This window comes from Cyprinus carpio, chromosome A7, assembly GCF_018340385.1.
Source record: "Cyprinus carpio isolate SPL01 chromosome A7, ASM1834038v1, whole genome shotgun sequence".
Taxonomy (NCBI): domain Eukaryota; kingdom Metazoa; phylum Chordata; class Actinopteri; order Cypriniformes; family Cyprinidae; genus Cyprinus; species Cyprinus carpio.
In genome coordinates, this window is record NC_056578.1 from 39,374,015 (window position 1) to 39,397,509 (window position 23,495).

Genomic DNA, 23,495 nt, shown 5'->3' on the forward strand with positions numbered 1-23,495 from the left:
ACACACACACACACACACACACACACACACACACACACACACACACACACACACACACGTACACCAGATGACACGGATAAAGGGAGTATGGTCTCTTACTCAGCTAGCAAACTCACAGTAGCATAAGTTCATATGAAGTAATTGCTGCATTTTTCCAGTAAAGGAATCTATCTCTTTTTTATCTAAACCATTACAACATCTTAAAGGCGTAGGCTAGGCAAGTAGCCATTTCTAAAATACATCGCAACATTTATTTTAAGATAAGATAAAACATGTAAAGGCTGATTTATGCTTCTGCGTCAAAACTACACTCCAAAGCGACATGCCCTTGGTCATATTAATATACTGTTGTACATGGACTCAGGTCACTTATTTGGAATTGATGAAATTCAGTGTCATTCATGTAAAATATTCAAATGTTTTATAAAACAAATATTGTCAAATAAATTACAGTAAAATTACTGTAATATTATACTGTAAAACTAAGTTACTTTAAGGATATAAGGATATGTTGCAGTAAGGGTATTTTACTGTAAAATGAAATTGCATTAAAGGCATTATACTGCAAAATTAAATTTCGATAAGGCCATCATACTGTAAAATTAAATTGCGGTAAAGGCATTATACTGTAAAATGAACTTGCGATAAGCTACTGTAAAGGGGTAGGTACAGTAAATTACTGGCAATAGTGCTGCCAGTAAGTTGCCGCAAAAATACAATAAAAAGTCTAACAGTGTACGTGGTAAGTGTTTAACTGTTGAGTAAAAACTCTAAGAGAATGTAGCCTACATCTCATTACTGCCTTTTAAAGGGATACTCCACCCCAAAATGAAAATTGTCATTAATCACTTACCCCCATGTCGTTCCAAACCCGTAAAAGCGTAACAAAGTCTTCAGAACACAATTTAAGATATTTTGGATGAAAACCGGGAGGCTTGAGACTGTCCCATAGACTGCCAAATAAATAAGTGTCAAGGTCCAGAAAAGTATAAAAGACATTGTCTCCCAGTTTTCATCCAAAATGTGTTTGTGTGTGTGTGTATCAATAAATGTGTGTGTGCGTGTGTGTGTTTGCATGTTCATGTGATTTATGAGAAGACACGAATTTGAATTGCATTGAATTGAATCGAACGCATTTATTGTCATTGTATTTTTCTGCATACAACGAAATTAGGAGCACTGCTCCTGACTGGTGTTAGAAAAACAAACCTATAACCACAGACAATAAATAAGACTAAGACTACAGTACAGTTTTACAAGTAAATACAACAAGTGACTGAGTCATGATATTCACATTGAGCAATCTGTATTATTTGTACAATTTGTATAATTAAACAAAGTTTTATTAAAAATGTAAAATGCAGAAAGTTTTCTGTTAGAGTTAGGTTTAGGGTAAGGGGATATAATATACAGTTTGTACAGTATAAAAACCATTACTGCAGTGCCCATAAAACATAAAAAACAATGTGTGGGTGCATGTCTGTGTAAAGATTTACATGCTTCCATTCCTTTAGTTTTGACACAACAATTCTGTTTAAATTGTAAAAGTAGCCTACTTTTTAAAATACTGTAATTACAGATAATAATAATATCATATCAGATACTAATATCAATGTGATAAAAGGTAACAACTAAAGAATGCACTAAAAGTTTTACTTTAACTTTCATTTAAATCATTGTTTTAATCTTAATCTTTTGTCATGTTTTAAAGAAGTACACTTATTTTGATATGCTGAGTATCATACTACATACAGTACTTGAGTATAATGTAACTGTGTCCTTAAATCCTACTTAAGTGGGTCAAAAACTCTGCATATACATTCAAACATATATTAATGTATGGAGTCAATATAAATGTATAAACATAATATTAACATTATAAACATTTAAAAAAAAACAGTATAGACTTTTTAACATACATTATTTACATAGTAAATACTGTTTTTACGGATGTTGTTTGTTGACTTCAGCTCAGCATTTAACACTGTCATTCCCTCCAAGCTGGCCACAAAACTTGGAGACCTGGACATTAACACCTCCCTCTGCAACTGGATTATGGACTTTCTGACCAACAGATCTCAGCATGTTAGGTCAGGCCACATCACACTCAACACCGGCGTACCACAGGGCTGTGTGCTGAGCCCATTCCTCTACTCCCTCTACACCCACGACTGCAACCCTGTGCATGGATCAAACTCCATCATTAAGTTTGCAGATGACACCACGGTGATCGGCCTCATCAGTGACAACAATGAGACTGCCTACAGGGAAGAGGTACAGCACCTGGCCTCATGGTGTGCTGACAACAACCTGCTCCTTAGCACCAGCAAGACAAAGGAGCTCATTGTGGACTTCAGGAAGAAGAAAGGAAGCATGCACGACCCCATCCACATTAACGGGATGGTTGTTGAATGTGTCTACTTATATATATATATAGCATTTCGGATGAATATGGTAATCATTTAGATCCTTAGTATCTATCAAAGTACCGTCACTGTAACACTTGCAGTGTGTGCCGGACAAATATCACTCACCAAATAATTTTTTTACTAAACACAGCAACAATGAAAGCATATACTGTACATCGCTGCTCTCCTGTGCTGAGTGCTGTTGTGGAACTGCCATTTTATATTACAAATGTCAACTTTAATTTAATCAGTTTACAGAGGACAGTCCTTTACAACTGCTTTTGTTTCTGAGAATATTTGTACAAATGAAATTATACAAGATAATGTACTGATAATACAATACACTGAGCACAACATATAATACAATATAGTGACCTTCACTGCCTGCTTGCTTTTTAATAATGTAAAGTGAAAGACTGATGAAATGATAAGCTCACATGAATTAGCTGGTCTGAGTCTTCATGTAAGTATTTTTTTTCTTTTCTTTTTTTTTTTTTTTTTTTACATTAGGCCTACATTACCTTTTTTCCCCCTTGACCAATATCTCCTTGTAGAATGTAATGCAATATTTAATGTGATGTTAATTTAATAGTTACTAATTGTTAATTTAATAGTTCATTTTATAGTTGATAGTGTTTTGCGAAATCTTGTAATATATTAAAAATGTTGACAGATAACAACCAATCACATGGCATCATAAGTTTCTCCACAAATTCAGGTACTCGTGCTGAACATGTTGAAATTAACAAATAATAATTGCTTTAATGTGATTTAATACAAATGTAACAGATGTTTAGTGTCATATCAAGGTGGTAAATCACATTTTAAATGAAATTCTACATAAATAAATGTCCTTTTGTCCATATATAATCAATTTAGGGACCACTGATGAGAATTTGCTTTAATGATTATGGAGTTTTTCGCCTACTGTGTCATAAAATCAGACATCTGGCCTATAATAGTATAGTAAATCCATGGATCATCATAATATAATTTTATCACTGTAAATTTATTCTCACAGTTACGTAATTGTTAAAGAATATAAGTGCTTTAATGATTTACTTCACAAAAAATGTCCAGTAGAGGGAGTAACTTCATTAGTTAGTAGTGTGAATAAAACTAGTTGTCATTCTCCTACCTGTTTTGATCAAAAACTGAAATATACAATACAATTCAGGGGCTAAAAGAGAGTTATCTTAATTAAAACGTGCCTAAACATAGCATTTTATTAAAACATCGAAAACTGGATGACTGAAATGTAACTGCAAATTATATCTAAGCTGTGTGCAATTGTATGAGATGAATCACTGATGCAAAAACTGGGGCACAGTAAAAGACAATAAACTTGTGTACGAATAAAACCTAACAAACAGCTTTACTGACCACGTGATAACGTAATTACGTCATGACGGAAATAAAGCGTTTGGAAGAACCGGTTCGCGCAAACGAGTCAGATTTCCTCGAGCAAACCCTTAAGGGGCGTGGCTTGTTTCAACGACAACATCGTTTACCAATCAGCATCGAGACAAGAACCCTCGGTGCGGATCACGAACCAATCAGCTAAGAGGAATGCGGGGCATCGCCGCGCTCGTCCGCTGCGCGGAGAACAGACCGCTCGCTCACTAGAAGGAAGTGCATATGAAGTGCCCCTGGCTTTATTTTGATGCACAAGAGCTCTAATCTCTTCGGATAAAATAACGTAATCCCCGACATCAGCACAGAGGGGCCTCGCCCGGTTGTATGCATCTCCCCCCGAGCGGCAGAGGCTGTTTTGACCGGAGCAGCGTGGGTTAAGGTGGGCCTTGCCCGGATATCTGTCTGACAAGCGAGCCAAAACCGATCCGGAACCCGCCTCGAGATAACAACCAGCGCACTCAGTCCTCCAGAGAGCACACTTGGAGCCCGTTTGGACTGTCACACTCACACACACGCTAGCCTGATGGGTAAGTAAAGCGAAACATGAAGGTTTGATCCTCCTGATCAGGCTTTAATATTACAGATGCACACTAGTGAGTGTGTGAGAGTAGCCCAGGCAGTGGTTTCGAGCCACAACCAGACAACTCATCTTGAGAGCCCATCCTTCAGAGAGAGAGAGAGAGAGAGAGAGAGAGAGGCTGTGATGTAACGTTGCCATGGATTTGTTCACAGGACCATCCTTCATTTTTGGGCTAATTATAGTCATCTGGTTTTGGTGAGATGGAGACCAGTGCCTGGAAACAGTCTATGAGTGTTTAAATCTGCTGTGAACCACAGCTCATGTTTTCTTGGAGGTCCCCGGTGCATCCCAGTCCTGTGTGACTGACAGCCTGTGATGTAATACTCGACACAGATGTGTGAACTAGATGGCGAGAGATTCCAGTGCATGTGTGTTGAGCCGAAGGTGCATGTCAGATTGATTCACATGCAGATGTGAACAAATCTGGACCATGAAGCGGTAAGATGGTGAGTCTGCAGAAAAGGAGGTCACACATGAGCAGACATACGCTGAATATTCTGATGGTGGGATGGGCTGCGTTTGTGTCGGGGCAGTGGTTTTCAACCTTTTTTTGTCTTATTTACTCAGAAAATCATAAATATGTTCCTATTAACTGGTGCTACCATTCATATTATTATTATTATTATTATTATTAAAACCATATAGTGGATATTCTGCTACGTGTGTCATCTATGCATGCTTTTAGGGATTAAACACAGTATTTTATTTTATTTTCTTAAAGGAATAGTTCAGAAAATTCACCCTCATGCCATTACTAATCTGTATGGCTTGCTTTCTAGGAAAAAAAAGAGAGGATATTTTAAAGAATGTGCCATTGACTTTTTCTGAGTGAAACAGCTGAAAAATCGAATAAATATTTTTTCAGGACAGATTACGAAGTACAAGTATAAAATATGCATGCATGAAAGAATAATTCATAATACGATCGGTAACATGCATCAAGAAAATAAACGGGATCAGTTCTGATTTCGTGACGACTTTAAAAAGTGAGCTGAAAAAAAGTGAGATTAATCACTCTTTTCACTTATTTTCTAAATGCATGGTTTTGACCTTATTGTGAATTATTCATCCATGCATGTTTTTTTTTTATACCTTTTTTGATATTTCTTAATCAGAATAGACTTCTTTCTGGTGACTTCTGGCGACACCGGTCTCTTACAGTCGACTGTAAGCTTGCATTCAGATCTATCTCCATCGCTCCATACACATTGTATGTTAATTTAATTAATTGCATGGTTTTTCTTTTAGATAAACTAGTTCAATGTAATTCGTGTTCAGTCTGTGAAAAGGCAGCAGTTACGGTTCTGACAAGACAAGAGAAACAGCAAAGATATTTTACACTCCAGAGTATCTGCGTATGGCTGTATTTGCTTTACCCCATTTTTCTGCAATGCTGCTCCTGATTGTTAAACAGCCATTCCACTCTTTTAAATGGATATTTCACCAAAAAAGAGAAATTTTACCAGCATTTACTCACCTCGTGCTGTTCCAAACCTGTAAATATTTCTTCTGTTAAACAACAAAGAAGATATTTTGAAGAATGTTGATAGCTGAACAGTTGCGAGCACCCATTGACTTCCATAGTATTTATTTTATTTTCTTCCATATTATGGAAGTCAATGGAGACCAGCAACTGTTTGGCTACCAACGTTCTTCAAATGATCTTCTTTTGTGTTCCACAGAAGAAAGAAACTCAAACAGGTTTGGAAACAACATGAGGATGAGTAAATGATGGCAAAATTTTCATTTTTGTTTGAATGATCATTACGGATGAGAAAACTTTTGTGCATTTAAAAATATTGCACAACAAGATTAAAGGCACTGTATGTGGGATTGACACCGAGTGGTTGAACTAGGTATTGCAGTCCAAATTCAAAATATTGGAGAGGGTTTTTTAAGAGGGTTTTTTCTTTTCAGACTTGGCGCATACTCATGTTGCTTGATTGACGAGAAGGTTGAGAGAGAGCGCACTTGACGGTGATTGAAATGAAATATGCTGTGTTTTCCGCCAACTGGCAACCCTGCTGAAATACAATTGGCTAAACTGGCAGTGGGCGGGTTTCACAAACCAAAACAAACACAGATATTCCTGCACGGAACGCACATTTTCAAAGAAGAATAACTGACTGTAGCATTGTTTTTCAGATAAACAAGTATGTTAACTTAGCATGTTTCTTAAATATCTGCAAACATATGATGGTATTTGTATGCTTTAGTAGAGTCAAAAACTTACATACAGCACCTTTAAAGTAATTAATTTTAGTTGCGTGCTACTTTTTTGTCCGAGTTTGATAGTAATTGACCCTTCACAACAGATCGGCGTAGCGCCACAGTTCAAGCGGCACGTGAACCGATCATCTCCTCCTCTTTACTAACTATTATAGCATGAAATAAACATGAATGAACATCAGGGGTATCTTGTTTCAGCAACGAAAAGATGTCAGTACACACCATTTTTCAAGTTCAAGTCCACCGACGTTAATCTACTCTCTTGTCTGGTTTGTCGGGCAAAATGTCAGATTCAGCATTATGATTGGTCAGATCACCTGTCAATCAAATGCAAAGGGTCAATTGCAACGTATTAATTTACACCAAAAATTGGTTTTTCTGCGTCCTGTAACCCTAACTGCAGTTTTTTCCATTATATTTAAATGTATTGTAGAACAAATGAAAACCAAGTAATTTTAGCTGTTTGAACAGTTTGTGACTTCTTTGGTATTCAGTCGAGTAGAAAGAAGTCACAACCAGCATATGTAGAAAATTGCACCAAATTGTATTTATTTATTTATGCAGAAAAGGAAAGTAGAGTATGTTTAATCAGTATTGTTGTAGTTATGGCTTATACAGGAGTATGATATCAGTTCATTTGAATCTGAAAGTTCTTGGGAATTGGTGCTTTTATTTCATTTTCCAGCCTAAATACAAAGTAGACGGGTGATTTGATGTTAGATCTGACTCATTGTCTCCGTTGGCCTTTATCTTGACGTGATTTGTTAATGGAACGAAGGCTTCACTGGCTTTAACATCCCTGGAGTGACAAGTATATTCTAGAATCACCGTTCACACTTTAATTGGCTTCTTTTCTGCCCTTGTCTTATTAGTTGAGCTCTTCTACCTATTAAAAGAGCTTCCAAACGTGACAGATGTTTCTGTGAATCAGACAGTAGAGCACGGCGCCTGCAACACCAAGGTCACGGGTCAAGTTCTCAGAGGAGGCACGAAAACTTTGGATTAAAGCATCAGCAATATGAGTTTATGTAATATGAGTAATGTTGGAGTCATATAGCAACCTGACATCCTAGCCCTGTTCCTCTCAGTGCTTACTGTCAGCCTTTACACTGTCCTGATGAAGTAAAGGCAAAAAGGCGGGAACTTGGAGAAAAAAACGTACACATTATAAGACAGACCTTTTTCCTGGTAACACAACTATTATACATTTTTCAAGACCTTATAAAGCATAAAATAATGGTTTGAAAAATCACATAAAAAAAAATGGAAGAGTCATTTAACCACTAGACAAAATATAAAATATTTGATTAAAATATACTAAAAAATTTGCATATGGTTTTTGTTGATATTTATATTTATCAACCTTTTATGGCTCATATAAGTATGATCTAGGAGAACATGGAGCTCATACAGAGGTCCAAACTGAGCAAATATAAGCAAGCTGGTGCAGTTTCTAATATTTATATGACCAAAAATTATGATGAAATTCTGATCACTTTGTTGTAATGCAAATCAAAGTGAGATCTGCTTACATAAAATGCATTTAAATGTCAGTTGTCACTCTGTATCTCCTAATAATATATGTGTTAGTTAGGTGATATTTTATGATCAAAGCTCTAGTTTTTATTTTCAATGCACTGATGACTGAGAAATGAACAAATAAATTTCAAAAAGCCTGATGATAATATTTGATACTCACATATTATATGAATTTTCTAAAAAACGATGTACAGATAATCAAGCAAACCTAAGTTGCTTCAGTCCAGTAAGTGCTCATCTTGAAATCTTACCTACTTAAAAGTAGGTTCTTTGTCTTTTCGTGATTTTTGTGCAGTTGTGAACTATTGAAGAGATAAAGCTGTCCGTTATTTCTCGTCCATCAGCGGATAACCTGAGCGAAGCCCTGAAGACGCTGAAGCTCTCGTCGGCAGACAGTGTCGAGGGCTGCTTGGACTGCCTGCTCAAAGCTTTGGCCCACAATAGTAAGTCTGCATGTGTTTTATATAGCTGTTCATTTTTCTCATTCCTTACAGCATCAGCTGAAATAAAGGATGATTGAAGAGGGCAGGTGCCTTGATTTAAGGACAGCTTAGGCCTCTTCTGTCTTATATTCAGATTATTCAAGGACGCAGGATTGAACTAAATAAAAAAACCTTGCAGTTACTTTTATTCTGCTGTGTCACGTTGCTAAGAAAAATGTTGCCAGCTGAAAACTCAATGAAAAGTAAAATAAAAACAAAGTGTCTGTTAAAATGCAATGGGAAGATCAAGCTTATTGTTTCATTAATGATGTTTTCAGGATGCTGCAGAATTACTTGAATCCTCCTCAACTTATTCTTGCCAAAAATGCCCATTTATACCGGAAGAGACCGTCTGATTAAGTTTTATGTACCATTTAGGACTGAGGTTAGAGAACATAAAAAAATAAAAAAAAATTACAATTAGATTAATATGGGGAACAATGAATGATTTAAAAAATAAATAAATGGAAAAGAAGTGTGTAGGCTTTGTGTAGTATTTATTAACATTTAAAATTAATTTTTATGTGGGTTTGTCATTTTGATTAGTTCTGTTTTTTATTTTATTTAATTTTATATCAGTTTTAGTAATTTAAATACTTTATTTCAGTTAATTTCTAATTTCAAGATTTCTCATTTTCTTTTAAGTTTTTAATATCTAATATTTATATAAATGTTTTTATTTCAGCTTCAACGGAAACATTTATTTTAGTTTTAGTTAACAGCAACAAAACTATTGTAAATATGACTTTGTTACCGGGCGGATAAGAGCATGTTTCTAGTTTTGTTGTGATTAAAAATGTACTAGTTTCAGCAGCTAGCTACTTTATAATGTGGTTATGTAAAGCCTCCCCACAAACCATCAGTGTTCTCATCAGTTTTTCTGGTTAAGAGTCTTGAAGATATTTGCACATTTATGGTATTCTTGTTCAGATGCATTAATTCCAAAGATGGTATCTAAAATGACAATCTATCCCACTGATAATTTCTAGTAGTCTTGAACGATTTTAAAGGACATGAACATGATGGAAATTCATTGTTCAAAGAGTGAACCCTGTATATGTACTAAATGGACCACCTGTGACTGAATCTGAAACCTCTCTGATCCTTTCTGATCCTCATGTAATTCACTGCTGTGCCTGGCTCTGTTGTCAGATGTTGAGACTAGTGAAAAGATCCAGGAGATGGGTGTTCTTGCCATGATGCCCGCTCTTCTGTCTGCACAGAACTCATGCACACCAAAAGTAGCCAACATCATTGCAGAGGTGGCCAAAAATGGTAAGTGCTCCTACATCGCCAGTAGTGTTGCTTCCTACACCATTTTGGACTTACTAGCAGTTTCCATCCAAAGTTGCGAATTTAACTTATGCGCAAAATTGAAATATCGCATAAAACATTTGCGAATAAGCGCCGTTTCCATCCAACGAGTCGGAGAGAACAAAATCGTCACTTCCTGATAGAACTGGTGCTAGGCTAAAAGAAACCCCTGAATATAATAATTTTCATAGGCGTATATAATAAATTATTTTTGTATTAGTGATTTTAGTTTTTAATTACTTGCGCCTCAGAGCGATTTTGTGGGTGGATGCTGCTGTAGGTTGATGACAGACTTTGCTCGGACATTTCAAAATGACCGTAACATTTCAGATGCTGAGGAACGAGATCGGTCCACTGGTTCTGTTTTGCTGTCCCATAGTGCAGTCACATGACTTTTTTGATGCACATGGAGGACATTTGCGTCACGCAAAAGTCAACAGTAGCATTGTAGAAATGATTAATTTATTCCGTAAGAATTAAGTGCCTGATAGTAGAAGGTGTTACCAATATAAAATGAGTAGGATTAAAATGGTCATGTGATCGAGGTGACCCACTCAGGGTTATTATAGTACACCAAAATCATAAAAAAAAATACATGAAATAAATTTTTACAAAAATAAAACTTATTATATTTCAGCTTTCAACATTTCTCAGTTTAGTTTTGTTTAACTTGATGTACTAAAAATAAAACTGAAATAAAAATTAACTACATAAACATATTTATAAAAACAAAACAAAAAAAATCTAAAAGAAATTACAAAAACACAAATAATTACTGAAATTAACTAAATAAAGAAAAGTGGATTAGAAAATGGAAAAAAATTAAATAAAAACTAATTCAAAATATAACTAAACATAATAATAGTATCTCAATGATAATAAAATAATAAAATAAAATTTTCTCACTCAAAAGTATGGTTCAGTTCTCTAGAGATACATTTTTTTTAAATTTAAAAATAAAAATCGCTATCAATCTTTAAGAAAGTTTGAGGTAATAGAAATCACTGGCATTGTAATAATCAGTGTCTTCATTTCTGTGAGTTCAGAGCATTAATATACTGCGTTCATTTGGACTAGCCTTAGTACAGCTCTGCATTATCATTCTTCATAGAAACCTGTTTTAAAATAATGAAATAAACCTGTTTTGCCACTCGGGTCTGTTTGTTTGTCTCTGCTATTCTCTGCTTCCCAGTTTCACTGATGCTGCAGTCGAGTCTGCGGCCGTTCATGCGTGTCATTATTACTGCTACTGACAACGTGAAGGAAATGATGTGAGCTTTAAGATCAGCGCAGCAGAACCAGTCGATCTCAAAACAGACGGATTAAAATCCAGTTGACTTGTAAACACACCACTCTACGCATGATGCAGTCCTGAGAATATGCAATATGAGAAAATGAATATTTCTACTCTACTCATATAATAAGATGTAATTTTTAAATTTAATTATCACAATTAAAGTAGGGCTATATCTAACAATTGTTTTGAAAGTTAATGTCAATTATTGCTTTAATTTATCAGTGAATTAAATAAAAATGTGTACATGCATGCTGTGCAAAAAATATAAAATATATATTTAAAAATGTAAATATACATTTCAAATATAAATGTTGCAATACTAATTGCCTGTAGGTTTTCTCATTAAAAAAAAAAAAAAAAACATGCCTTACTTGCATAACGTGATTTGAATGTAAAAGTAATTATTTTTATTATCCGTTTTGCTTTTGAGGTCCTTATTTCAGTCTTATTACACTGTAAAATATTTATTTTACTTATTACACATCTGTAAAATATTTTGTAATGTGTTAAAATATAAAAACTAAATTTAGTCATCTGTACTCACCCTTGTGTCGTTTCATACCTATAAGACTCAAATAAAGACGTTTCTAATATTCTGTCCATCCACTGAAAGTCTAGGTAATTAACATTTTCAAGCTTCAAAAAGTACATAAAGACATCATAAAAATAATCCATATGAATCGAGTGGTTTAATTCAAGTCTTCCGAAGAAAAACAATCATTCCATATGACCAGCAGATTTCATTCGTAGATAATGTGATCAAATATGGTAAATGCGTGTTTGAGATGCCATTTTTTTTATATGTGACCCTGGAGCACAAAACCAGTCTTAAGTCTCTGGGGTATATTTGTAGCAATAGCCAAAAATACATTGCATGGGTCAAAATTATTGATTTTTCTTTTATGCCAAAAATCATTAGGATATTAAGTAAAGATCATGTTCCATGAGGATATTTAGTAAATTTCATACCGTAAATATATATAGATTTATTTTTTGATTAGTAATATGCATTGCTAAGAATTCATTTGGACAACTTTAAAGGTGATTTTCTCAATATTTAGATTTTGTGCACCTTCAGATTCCAGATTTTCAAATAGTTGTATCTCAGCCAAATATTGTCCGACCCTAATAAACCATACAGCAATGGAAAGCTTATTTATTCAGCTTTCAGATGATGTATACATCTCAATTTCGAAAAAAAATGACCCTTATGACTGGTTTTGTGGTACAGGGTCACATATTTATATTATACCATAACAAAATATTCAGAATATTTCAAATGCATTTTGCTTTTATGAGTGTGTACCATTTGCCAGTTTTGACTTTTTTTAGCAGCATTATTCTCCCTGGATGTCTTTCTTTTTCAAAATCCAATCACAGATGTGATGTTAACAGGGTTGAATAACAGCTTGGCAGGAAAAACTAGAGTACAGGAGAGCTTTCTGTGTGGAGCTGAGAATGTATTTGCTTTGTAGACATAATTTCAGTCTGTTTTTGAGCTCTGTTTGACAGAACCAGTCGTTCCTCGTCAGATAAGTTACCTTGATTATGCAACAGCAGATCAGCAATTAAATTTCTTGTGCGAACACACCAGCGCAGCATGTAATTCTGTGTTCTTTGATCAGCTTAATTAGTCTCCCTGATCACTGCTTTTAAATATCTATATATTTGTTTTTGTTTTTTTAAATGTATTTGGTTTAATTAACTTTTATCAAATATTTACCAGGCTCTGGTGTGGTATCTTCAAAGAAAATAAGCCTGGAGAAAAACAGCAATTACTAAATCATGCCCGAGATCTAGCTTCTTCACCTACAGCTTTTAGTCTGATTACACAAGTGTTTCTTTATCGTGCACTTCAGACAGCTAGAGCTGAGGTTTGGAAGTGTATGGAGAGTGCCTGAGAATAAAAGGTTCAAATAATGAATGGGCTTTTAGCAGTTTGCTAGGTAGCTAATGACAGTGGCATTCGGCTGTCAGCATTCCTCGGGGAACATCTGCGAAGTCTCGAGCACTTTCTAAAGATACAATTTAGGATTTCACTGATGCTTTTGCTACAGTATGGTTTACTGTGCTGTTACTATGATTAGGGCTGGGTATCAGTAAGTGTTTATCTGATAATGTTTTATTGAGCTGAAGTCTTCTCTGCAGAATTCATGAGGAGCCCGTGTGTGGAAGCAGGACTCATTCCTCCACTGGTTCAGCTGCTAAACTCAAAGGACCAGGAAATACTGCTCCAGACGGGACGAGCCCTCGGCAACATCTGCTACGACAGCCGTAAGTGCCCATTATCACTCCCTCAGCCTCTCCCGGCCCCTCCGCATCTACTGTGAGATATTTCAGAGTCTCTGGGATGATCTGAAGGAGAACTGCTGCTACAGATGTCTGAATGAGTGACATGAGGCATGCAGTGCAGCTGATAGATGAGCTAGAAGCTTGCTTTTAGATGTCTAGCGAAACTTTTCCTGCACTTTTTCATTTCACACATGGTTTCCAGTGGTAACTGTACAGGAGCTTATACCATTGCTGAATTCCTGATTCTGATTGGTTGACAGACGTCCCAAAGTATTATAAGATGTGATTGTGGTGTGAGTGGTATAATTGACTCTAGACCATTGACTTATTGAATTCATGCACAATTTCACATCAGTAATTAACTTGTCATTTGGAAATTATTTTGTACATGAGCCTTATTGATGAACAAGCAGTGGTTGGTAATTGAAATTCTATCACATTTTTTTCCTTTCGCTGTTGAGCGAGCGTACAGATATTTTATGGCAGTAATGTGTTTTGATTTATTTGCCCGCTTTGTAATCGTAACAGTACAATGGTGTGATCCGTATTGACATAATGTATGTTGTAGAGTCTTAAACCTTTGGGACGAGTAGAGTTTAGAGAAATTAATAGAGCTTTGTCTCCTCTGTGTCTCTCTGCATCACTGTAGCGCCATTTTGTAGAATATGAGCTGAACGTAAGCAGCTTACGCTCTTCTGTGTCAGCCGCGATACAAGGATATGTTTTCTATGTGTAATTACGCTTTGATTTGAACGAAAATAGTGCATCTGTACAGCGCAGCTGACACAGAAGAGCATATGCTGCCTGCGTTCAGCGTATGTCCTCCAAAATGGAGCTACGGTGATGCGGAGAGAGACAGAGGAGACGAATTGTTGATTAAATTAGTTATTTTGGTTCTTGTCGCTTACAAAAAGTAGTCTCGTCACTTCATAACGTTACGGTTGAACCACTGATGGCAGTGAGTTTTTTTTTTTTTTTTTTTGTTATTTTTTATTTAAGCCAGTATTAGTTTTTTTGTGATATTGACACTGGTGACAAGAATTATGAAATTTCTATGGCATCAAAAATTTTTATATCATAAAGACCTTATTTAAAGCAAAAATAACTAGCCTATATTGTAATATATATTGTTACTGTGAAATAAAAATGACTCAGATCTTGATATAAGATTTTGGTCATATCGCCCTCCCCTAGTGCTAAGTAATATCTGTAACATAGAGAGTCAGAAAGTCTCAAAAATTAAAAAAAGTTAAAATAAATAAATGTCGCCATAATTGTGACTTAGTATCTCAAATTTGAATGAATCAGTTGTGACTTTTTATCTCATAATTTTGACTTTTTATGTCTAATATATATCCTTTATATATATATATATATAGGAGTATAAAGATGTCAGACAGAGGTAGATTTCTACAGAAGGGAAAAGCACAGACATTGTCTAAGTAAACAGATATTAATATTATACGATATTAAATAAACACAGATTCAAGAAACTGCACAAATCTGTTTTGTTGCAAATCTAAAATGATTAAATAATTATTTAAATGCAATTTTGCGCAAAACTTTGAACTTTCCCTTTTGCACAAATTATGTTTGGGTTGTTAGTGACATTTCGTACTTTCAATAATCAAACTTAAATTCTGTAATGCGATTAGTTTACTTTATTAAACCTCTCATCTGAATTAGAGTTCTAAATAAACTTGAAATAAACAGTGCGACTTTTGTTGATGCTTCTCGTAGCCTAGTAAGGCTATTGTTTGTGAGCGACAGGCTCAGGTTGTATTTTTTCTTGTTCTTTTTTTTTTTCATTAATAGCTCTATTTGCATATAGTTATCAGGTTCCATAGCCTATTTAGGTGCCGATGGTAGGCTACTTGAATGGCGCAAAACAAAGTGCACTTTAGCCTGTTTCATTAGCTCATTCATGATGCTGTTGTGATGTTGAGAGAGGTGCGAGATAAAAAAATAAAGCACTTTAATTGGAATGATTTTATCATGTGTGATTTATCGCGGGCACGGATCAGGTAACGGGCCAAATATTAATGGGTCTGGGCGGGTGCGGATTTAATTTTGATATCATCACGGGTGACGGGTCGGGTCTGGTGCTAAACTTTGCGGGTACGGGCGGGGGCGGGTCTCCAAAAATGGATCCGTGCAGGACTCTGCGACCAATAAATCTTTATTTGCATTTACCCCTCCGTTTGTTCATTGTCTTGTTTTCTTTGTTCCCCATGGATCCCCTCTCCTCAATGTTCACCTCCCTAGCCCGCAAGGTTGAGTGGTTGAGCGGTTGAGTTCAGCCAGCTTGCCATTTTAACGGCATTCGACGATGCTACGCTGAACTCACTGTTCTGGATCGGGGCAAACTACTACCGCCCTGTCGACCTCCCTGACGCCACCGGACTGAGCTGAAGAGAAGCTATTATCCGGAGTCTGGAGAGCATCTATCCTTGATCCAGAGCAAAGCCAGACCCAGTGTCCAGCCCACCATCTCCCTGCTGTGCGGAGCCCAAGCCCGAGCTCACAGATAATGGAGAGCTCGAGCCATCGCCGCACGGAGCAACAGAGCTGAGGAACGCCACGGAGCCGATGCTGCAAATGACGTCAGACCAGGTTCGAGAGCCGGCTACAATGCCCAGCGTGTGGGAAAGAGCCGTGGACAGTGAGATTGCGGAGAGGAGCTCTCCCCACTACACCATGGCCGAGGGTGAGCTAATTTTGGATCTGGGACTGTGTAACTCTGAAGGAGAATTTAAGGATTTATATGCCAACCTGCCCCATCTCCTTCCTCCTTTGTCTGAGCCCTCTGTCTCTCCTGTTTCCCCCGTCCTGAGAAGGCTCCCGTTCCTAAATTTAGCCCAGAGAGGGCTCCTGCTTCCGAGTTCAGCCCAGAGAGGGCTCCTGTTTCCCTGTCCAGCCCAGAGAGGGCTCCTGCTTCCAAGTTCAGCCCAGAGAGGGCTCCTGTTTCCAAGTTCAGCCCAGAGAGGGCTCCTGCTTCCAAGTTCAGCCCAGAGAGGGCTCCTGTTTCCAAGTTCAGCCCAGAGAGGGCTCCTGCTTCCCTGTCCAGCCCAGAGAGGGCTCCTGCTTCCAAGTTCAGCCCAGAGAGGGCTCCTGTTTCCCTGTCCAGCCCAGAGAGGGCCCCTGCTTCCAAGTTCAGCCCAGAGAGGGCTTCTGTTCCTGAATCAAGCCAGGAGAGGGCTTCTATTCCCAAGGGCAGCCCTAAGAGCCCGGAGGCTCATGGTTTCCAGTGGTAATTGTACAGGAGCTTATACCATTGCTGAATTCTTGATTCTGATTGGTTGACAGACATCCCAAAGTATTATAAGATGTAACGTGATTGTGGTGTGAGTGGTATAATTGACTCTAGACCATTGACTTATTGAATTCATGCACAAATTCGCATCAGTAATTAACTAGTCCTTTGGAAATTATTTTGTACATGAACCATATTGATGAACAAGCAGTGGTTGGTAATTGAAATTATATCACATTTTTTTCCTTTCGCTGTTGAGTGAGCGTACAAATATCTTATGGCAGTAATGTGTTTTGCTTTATTTGCCCGCTTTGTAATCGTAACAGATGCCCACCTACCCTTCCTCTCCTGCCTCCTCCGCTGCTGTCGTCTGGCAGCCCATCTGCTCACCATCAGCCCACCATCTGTTTGGTGCAAGCACCGTGGGTCTGCCAGTCTCCATCGTTGACATGGCTGGAGAATCCCGTGCCTCCGCCTCCAGCCTCTGAGTCCCGGACTCCACCTCAGCCCATCGACCCAGCAGCTCCACCATGGTTCCTAGCTCCCTCCTCTCCGCTGTGGCCTGGCAGTCCACTGGCTCCGCCGGGCTCCCTCATCCCTCTAGGAGCCTCAAGCTCCTCTGCCTCCTGCTTCACCGCTGCGGTCGCCCCCTGGAGCCGTCAGCCCTTCCTCCTCCATGGCTCCTCCCTCCATTGGCTCCACCATGGGTCACAATTACGGCTGTGGCCTGGGTGCCACCTGGCACCGCCTGCTCTAAGTCCCTCCTGTCTCCTCTCTGGCTCCTCCTACCTTCATCACCTCCCTGGACTCCGGCTCCCTCTTGGGTGTCAGTCCTCCTCCCGAGCCTCTTCCCAAGGTCCCACCCATCCCTCCCTCTGTCCCTCCCTCAGCGCAAGGACGCGCCTTCCGGGAGGGGGGTGATATGTCAAGATTATGGACTGTCTGTGTGTGTTTTTCTCCCCACATGCTCCCTGTGACCCAGTTTCTTTCTTGTGTGATTGTCTCATTTGATTCACCTGTGTTCGTTAATTATCCCTCGTTAAGTAATAAGTGATACTGTTAAATTTCCAAATACTTAGAGTTGATTTATTTACAGAGAGACACAAATGGCATTGCATTACGAACCCTGGGCAAATGGACACAGATGTGTTTAATGGTGAATCTGATTGACGGGGCAGCTGAACTTGATCCCGGTAGGCTCTGACCCTTTGATAGAGATGACACGTCATCGTCATGCATTTCAATCAGGGGCTTCATTGACTTGCAAACCCCATGCAGTACTTGTCTTTTTCACTGCAAAGCGTCCAAAACCAACCAAAGCAGCCAATTTGGAAATTGTTCAGTGTCTTTGTTTTCTGTATTTGGATCTTTTACTTTATTTTGTTGCATTTAAGTCACTTTCTTTCTTGTCCTCTGTCTTCCTGACTCTGCATGGGCAAGCATCAGTGTAAACAAACCTGAAACATTGTTCATACCAGCTAAGCTGACTCATATCTGACACACAAACACTGTCATCTGTTCACAGAGCTTACAGGAAAACGTAACTAGACATAGCTTAAATATAAATCGCTGGTGTATGTTAAGACAGTATTTTGTTTCTGTGACAAGTATGACTAAAAATGGAAGTAAAATGCTGTGTAAGGGAATGAATCTCAGTTTGATGATTTGTGAATCACTTTTATTTATATAGTCAAAGCATGTTGAAAGTAGGACAGTGAAGTGTAGGGTAGGAGACTTGAGGATGGGCATTTTATTTGTATTTTTTTGACTTGGGCCAGTAAACAACAACCCAGCAACAACGTTACAGTATGCTAAAAACATCCACAACGTTGTAATATTATGACACTGAGTTTTCCACAGACAATTTAGTATTATATATATACTGTTAAAGTATTTATTTATTCTATTTAGCATTAATTTATTTTTATGTTATATTTTTTTGTTCATTTTCAGCTTAAACTTATTTTATTTTAGTTAGTTAGTTTGTTGCCAAGGCTACATTCCTAATTTTCGTTTAAGTTGAAGTTTTTCATCTAATATTTTATTTTATTTTATTTTATTTTATTATTCTTACATATATGTATGTATGTTTGTTTATTAGCTTTTGTTAACAATAATAACGCTGAGAAGCAGCTCACAGTTTCTAAAAATGTAATCATTATTATTTTCTTATAGATATCCATAAACCAACCAGAAAAAAAAGATTAAATACTCAAAATGTTTACATTTTCAGAGTAAGTGATATAAATAATGGCTTCTTGTGGAGGTTTTAATGCCCAATAACTTGTTTATGTACTTTGAGTTATAACCTTCACAAACATATTTTCTTGATGATTTTGGTGCTTTTCAAATATTTTTTTTTTTTTTTTTTTGTGTGGTTATTGATGTTGTCCAACCTTGGCCAGCAGTTGATCCCGTAGGAGTGAGTTTCATCTATGCACCGTTTTCAAAAATGTTATTAAATTGTGATATCTTACTGCACAGTTACCTCTTAAAATGACTTTTGGTTTTATCTTTTATCACCACGCCATACCATTTTAACTTTTCCGGATGCTACTGTTGTGTTTTTGTATATAATTTCAAGCCCCACCCTATATTAGCTTTTTCTCTAAATGCATCAAAAGTAAAATAAGTTGTGTTTGCCATTTCATATGGTTTTAAAATCTTTTGTCATGAATTATTTGATTATTCATAATTTTTGACCTTTTATTAGCTATAGCTGACAGAAGACTCAAGCTCTTGTCACACTCTTGACTTTGATGCTCTGTGTGTAAATAATGCTGGACTCCGCTGGACCTCGGCATCTCTGTGGATCTTTTAACATCTTCCCTTGTTAGCTGCAGTCTGGATTCAGTATGCTGTGCTTCTGCTGCACTTCTGGTCTCTGGTTTTGCCTTTAGTTACGTCTGCACCTCATGTCAACTTGACAGCTGTAAACAAATCCAGTGCTGGTGTAATATGCATTTTCATTAGACAATTTTCAATCTCATTTGCTCTTCTTTTATCTCAAAATGGTTATTTTCTCAGTTGTCATATTACATTCCATAAGGATGCATTCATGGATGTCCCAACCTGTCCCTCCGTTAAAGGAATAGTTTAACCAAAAAGGAAAATTAATTCGCGAAGATTTTAACTATTCCTTTAACATCCTCTTTTGTGTCATTCTGTTCCAGGTTGCTGTTTCTTTGTGTCATTTGTTGCCTTTTTTATTGTTTATTTCTTTTTTATGTGACCTCTTTGTTTTGCAGATGAGGGCAGAAGTGCAGTTGACGCAGCAGGCGGTGCTCAGATAGTTGCAGAGCACATTAAGTCTCTGGCCGAAAGCACTGACCCGGCCACCGGGAAGCTCTTGACTGTCTTTTGTGGCATGCTGATGAACTATAGCAATGATAATGGTAATGACCGATCCCCCAAAACCAAGAAGGCAATATATTTGAATGGTCCCTTATTGGTTTTGTCTGAGATGTTCTCTAAATTATTAATGTGTTAATCAATTCTACATAAATAATGCTGCTTTTCATTTAATTGTCTATAAAAATTTCAGTTGTGTTTTAATTTGAGTCTGACTACAGTATTTTCTCACAGTTGAACATTAACGGTAATATCTGTAGGGGACCACTCTAAGAAAGCCTATGTGTTGTGTAACTTCTCCTATGTATTCTGAATCTACTGTCTTTCACTGATTTGACATTATAGGTTTGCTAAATTATTATTAATTTTTGCTAATTTCTTTTAGCAAATATTTTTTTATATATCATCCATAATAAATAATGTTACATTTTGTTGCGTGCAGTAGCAGAAAATAAATAAATAAATATTACTATAAAAATAAATAAATAAATATATAAACTGAATTTTGATATTATTAAAAAATATATTAAATTAAAAATTTTTTTTATTTGAAACCTTATTAAAATGTATTTTTAAAAAGTAGCTGTGTATTCTGAAAAAAAAAAGAACAAAAAGAAAAAATATAATTTTTAATTGGCACTCTGTTGGTTTAAAAAATGAATCAAAGAATCCAACATACAGGTTGTCTACTTCCAGAGCTGAATGCTCCAGCCAAGCAACTGCCATTGAGATCAATGGAAATGTTAACGTATAGCTTTCCACCGATTATCTCTATTTTGGACTGCATAAACAATCAGAGCAATGTTTTAATTGGTTCTGCATATTAAACTTGGATTTTAACATTGTAAAAATTACACACTAAACATTTAAAAGAATAGTTAACCTGAGATATGTATTTGGGACACATCGTACCATTTTCGGTGTCTGTATGGTAAAATGCATGCCCAGGAGGTTACATAAGGCTCTGGCCTTGTTCTATTCAGCAGTACAGTGCATTGCATATTTGGAATGCAGGCAGTGTATTTACATCTTTGTGACTTGATGTCCTTGAATAATTGATGGACAGGCCAAGCCCTGCTATCCTCATCCCTGTTTGTTGGCAAGGCTTGAAATGGTAATAGCTTTTTTCGATCCATTACACTTCACATCCAGAGGCTAGTGCAAATCAACAAATTTAGGTCAGGCGGTTTCGGTTTCCTGATGAAAATAAATGGTGAGATCTCATTTTAATGGAAGAAAACAGCCAGTGGGCTGCTTATTATTGCTGAATATCATCCTCATGCTGTTTTGAACCAGTCTTTTTCTTTTCCTCATCTCTTTTTCTTTCAAATGTTGTGTCTTGTAACAGATTGTGCTTCCTTGCAAAGTGTATCTGTTTTAACTTAAAGCCCGTCATCATGTTTACTAAGCCACCAAGATAAATGACTCATCTGATCACATAAGCTAATCATTTTGGAGCTTTTTTTATGTTCATCTTTCACTGTACTTGCCTCGTCAGATGTTATTTTTTATTTTGCTTTTCCATGTATGTCTGCAACCAAAATACTTTCTGAACCGTAACGCCTTTCATTGCTGATTCATTCCTTTGTGAAGAAGGATCACACTTTATCATACTTTTAAAAAGAGTAATTATTATGGAAATAATTCTTTAAAATAATATTCTGTAATCTTGACCACTTAGCATCCAGGGATGGAATTATCGTTTCAATTACATATGTTTATGTAAAGAGTAAAGTCACTAGTTATTCAGCTATTCGTATAATGGAGTTTTGTAATGGCCGAGTTTTGCTGTTTGTAAACTGTCAGTGTTAATAGCTCTCCGCTTTACTGGAAATGAAAGCACCTATGCATTTAAATCTAACATGAGCTTTAGATGGGATGCAAATACTTCACAGTTCTTTTAGGAAACGTGACTCATTCTCCATCAGTGAGATCTGCAGGTCCCCGGTTGACATTTCCTTGATGTGATTTGGGCTTCGATTACTGGCAAGAGTTCCTAAATGATTTCTGGCTAACATCCATTTCTGCCAAGGGTTTTTATGTTGTGTTTTCTCATTTGATACATTTAGCTGATAGCTGTTGCTAAAATGCTCCTCTTACTCAGACCAGCAAAGCTTCTGTGGTTGATAAAGCAAATAACAAGCAATTATGTATTAGGGAAGAAGCATTTTGGACTGTCAACTGTTTATTAAATGTGATGAAGGGACTTCTGCTGCAAAAATGTTTTAAAGGTTATGTGCTACAATTTTTTGTACTAAACTCTGCTTCCATGGTCTCTCATACTAATATAAAATATAATTTTCTCCTTTTTCAACTGTGGATCTTTTCTTCTGCCTGGGCCGTCTTCTTTAACACAGCTCTCTGCTGTCTCTGCTGCCGTCTCCACTTTGCTTCATTGAATTTACTGATCAACATCTGCTTCCTGACAAATCAATGGTCCCAGATGTGTGCCGGTGCTGCCCACATCGCGGTGTGTCATTGAGTTATTTCTAAACAAACTGAAACATCTTTTTAACTGGGTATTTAAGGGCTTACTTGTACAGCTTTGTAAAATATGATTGTCATTAAATGTAAACAAGACATAAAATGATACATTTAGTGAGCTTTAAGATTAAAATAAGTAGTGGTTGACTGTTAATGATTATTATTTTTTTGGCTGATGGTGATATTTTAGAGAGCAGGATTGCCAACGGGCGATATAAAGCCAATATTAAAATAAGTAGTTGTCAACCGATAACGATTTTTTTTATCTTGGAGAGCAGGGTGACCAATGAACAATATAAAGCTGATATTTTTAATGGCCTATACCGATATCTTAGAGAGCAGGGTGACCAATTGACATATATATATATAATGGGCGATATAAAGCCGATATTAAAATAAGCAGATGTCAACCGATAACGATTTTTTTTAATGGCCTATACCGATATCTTGGAGAGCAGGGTGACCAATGAACAATATAAAGCTGATATTTTTAATGGCCTATACCGATATCTTAGAGAGCAGGGTGACCAATGAACAATATAAAGCTGATATTTTTAATGGCTATACCGATATCTTAGAGAGCAGGGTGACCAATGAACAATATAAATCTGATATTTTTAATGGCCTATAGCGATATCTTAGAGAGCAGGGTGACCAATAAACAATATAAAGCTGATATTTTTAATGGCTATACCGATATCTTAGAGAGCAGGGTGACCAATGAACAATACAAAGCTGATATTTTTAATGGCTGTACCGATATCGTAGAGAACAGGGTGACCAATGGGCGATATAAAGCTGATATTAAAATAAGTAGATGTAAACTGATTTTTTTTAATGTCCTATACTG

At 36.8% G+C, this 23,495-nt stretch overlaps 1 protein-coding gene across 1 annotated transcript in view; it reads left to right on the plus strand.

Annotated features, from left to right (window-relative positions):
• The first annotated feature begins 3,958 nt into the window (after positions 1-3,958).
• LOC109102477 (rap1 GTPase-GDP dissociation stimulator 1) overlaps positions 3,959-23,495 on the plus strand; it is a 38,584-nt gene continuing 19,047 nt past the window's right edge. The window contains 5 exon segments of the mRNA XM_042761127.1: positions 3,959-4,351; positions 8,517-8,615; positions 9,807-9,929; positions 13,414-13,539; positions 20,059-20,205. Of these exon segments, the coding sequence (XP_042617061.1) occupies positions 4,348-4,351; positions 8,517-8,615; positions 9,807-9,929; positions 13,414-13,539; positions 20,059-20,205 (499 nt within the window). The 5' untranslated portion in view covers positions 3,959-4,347.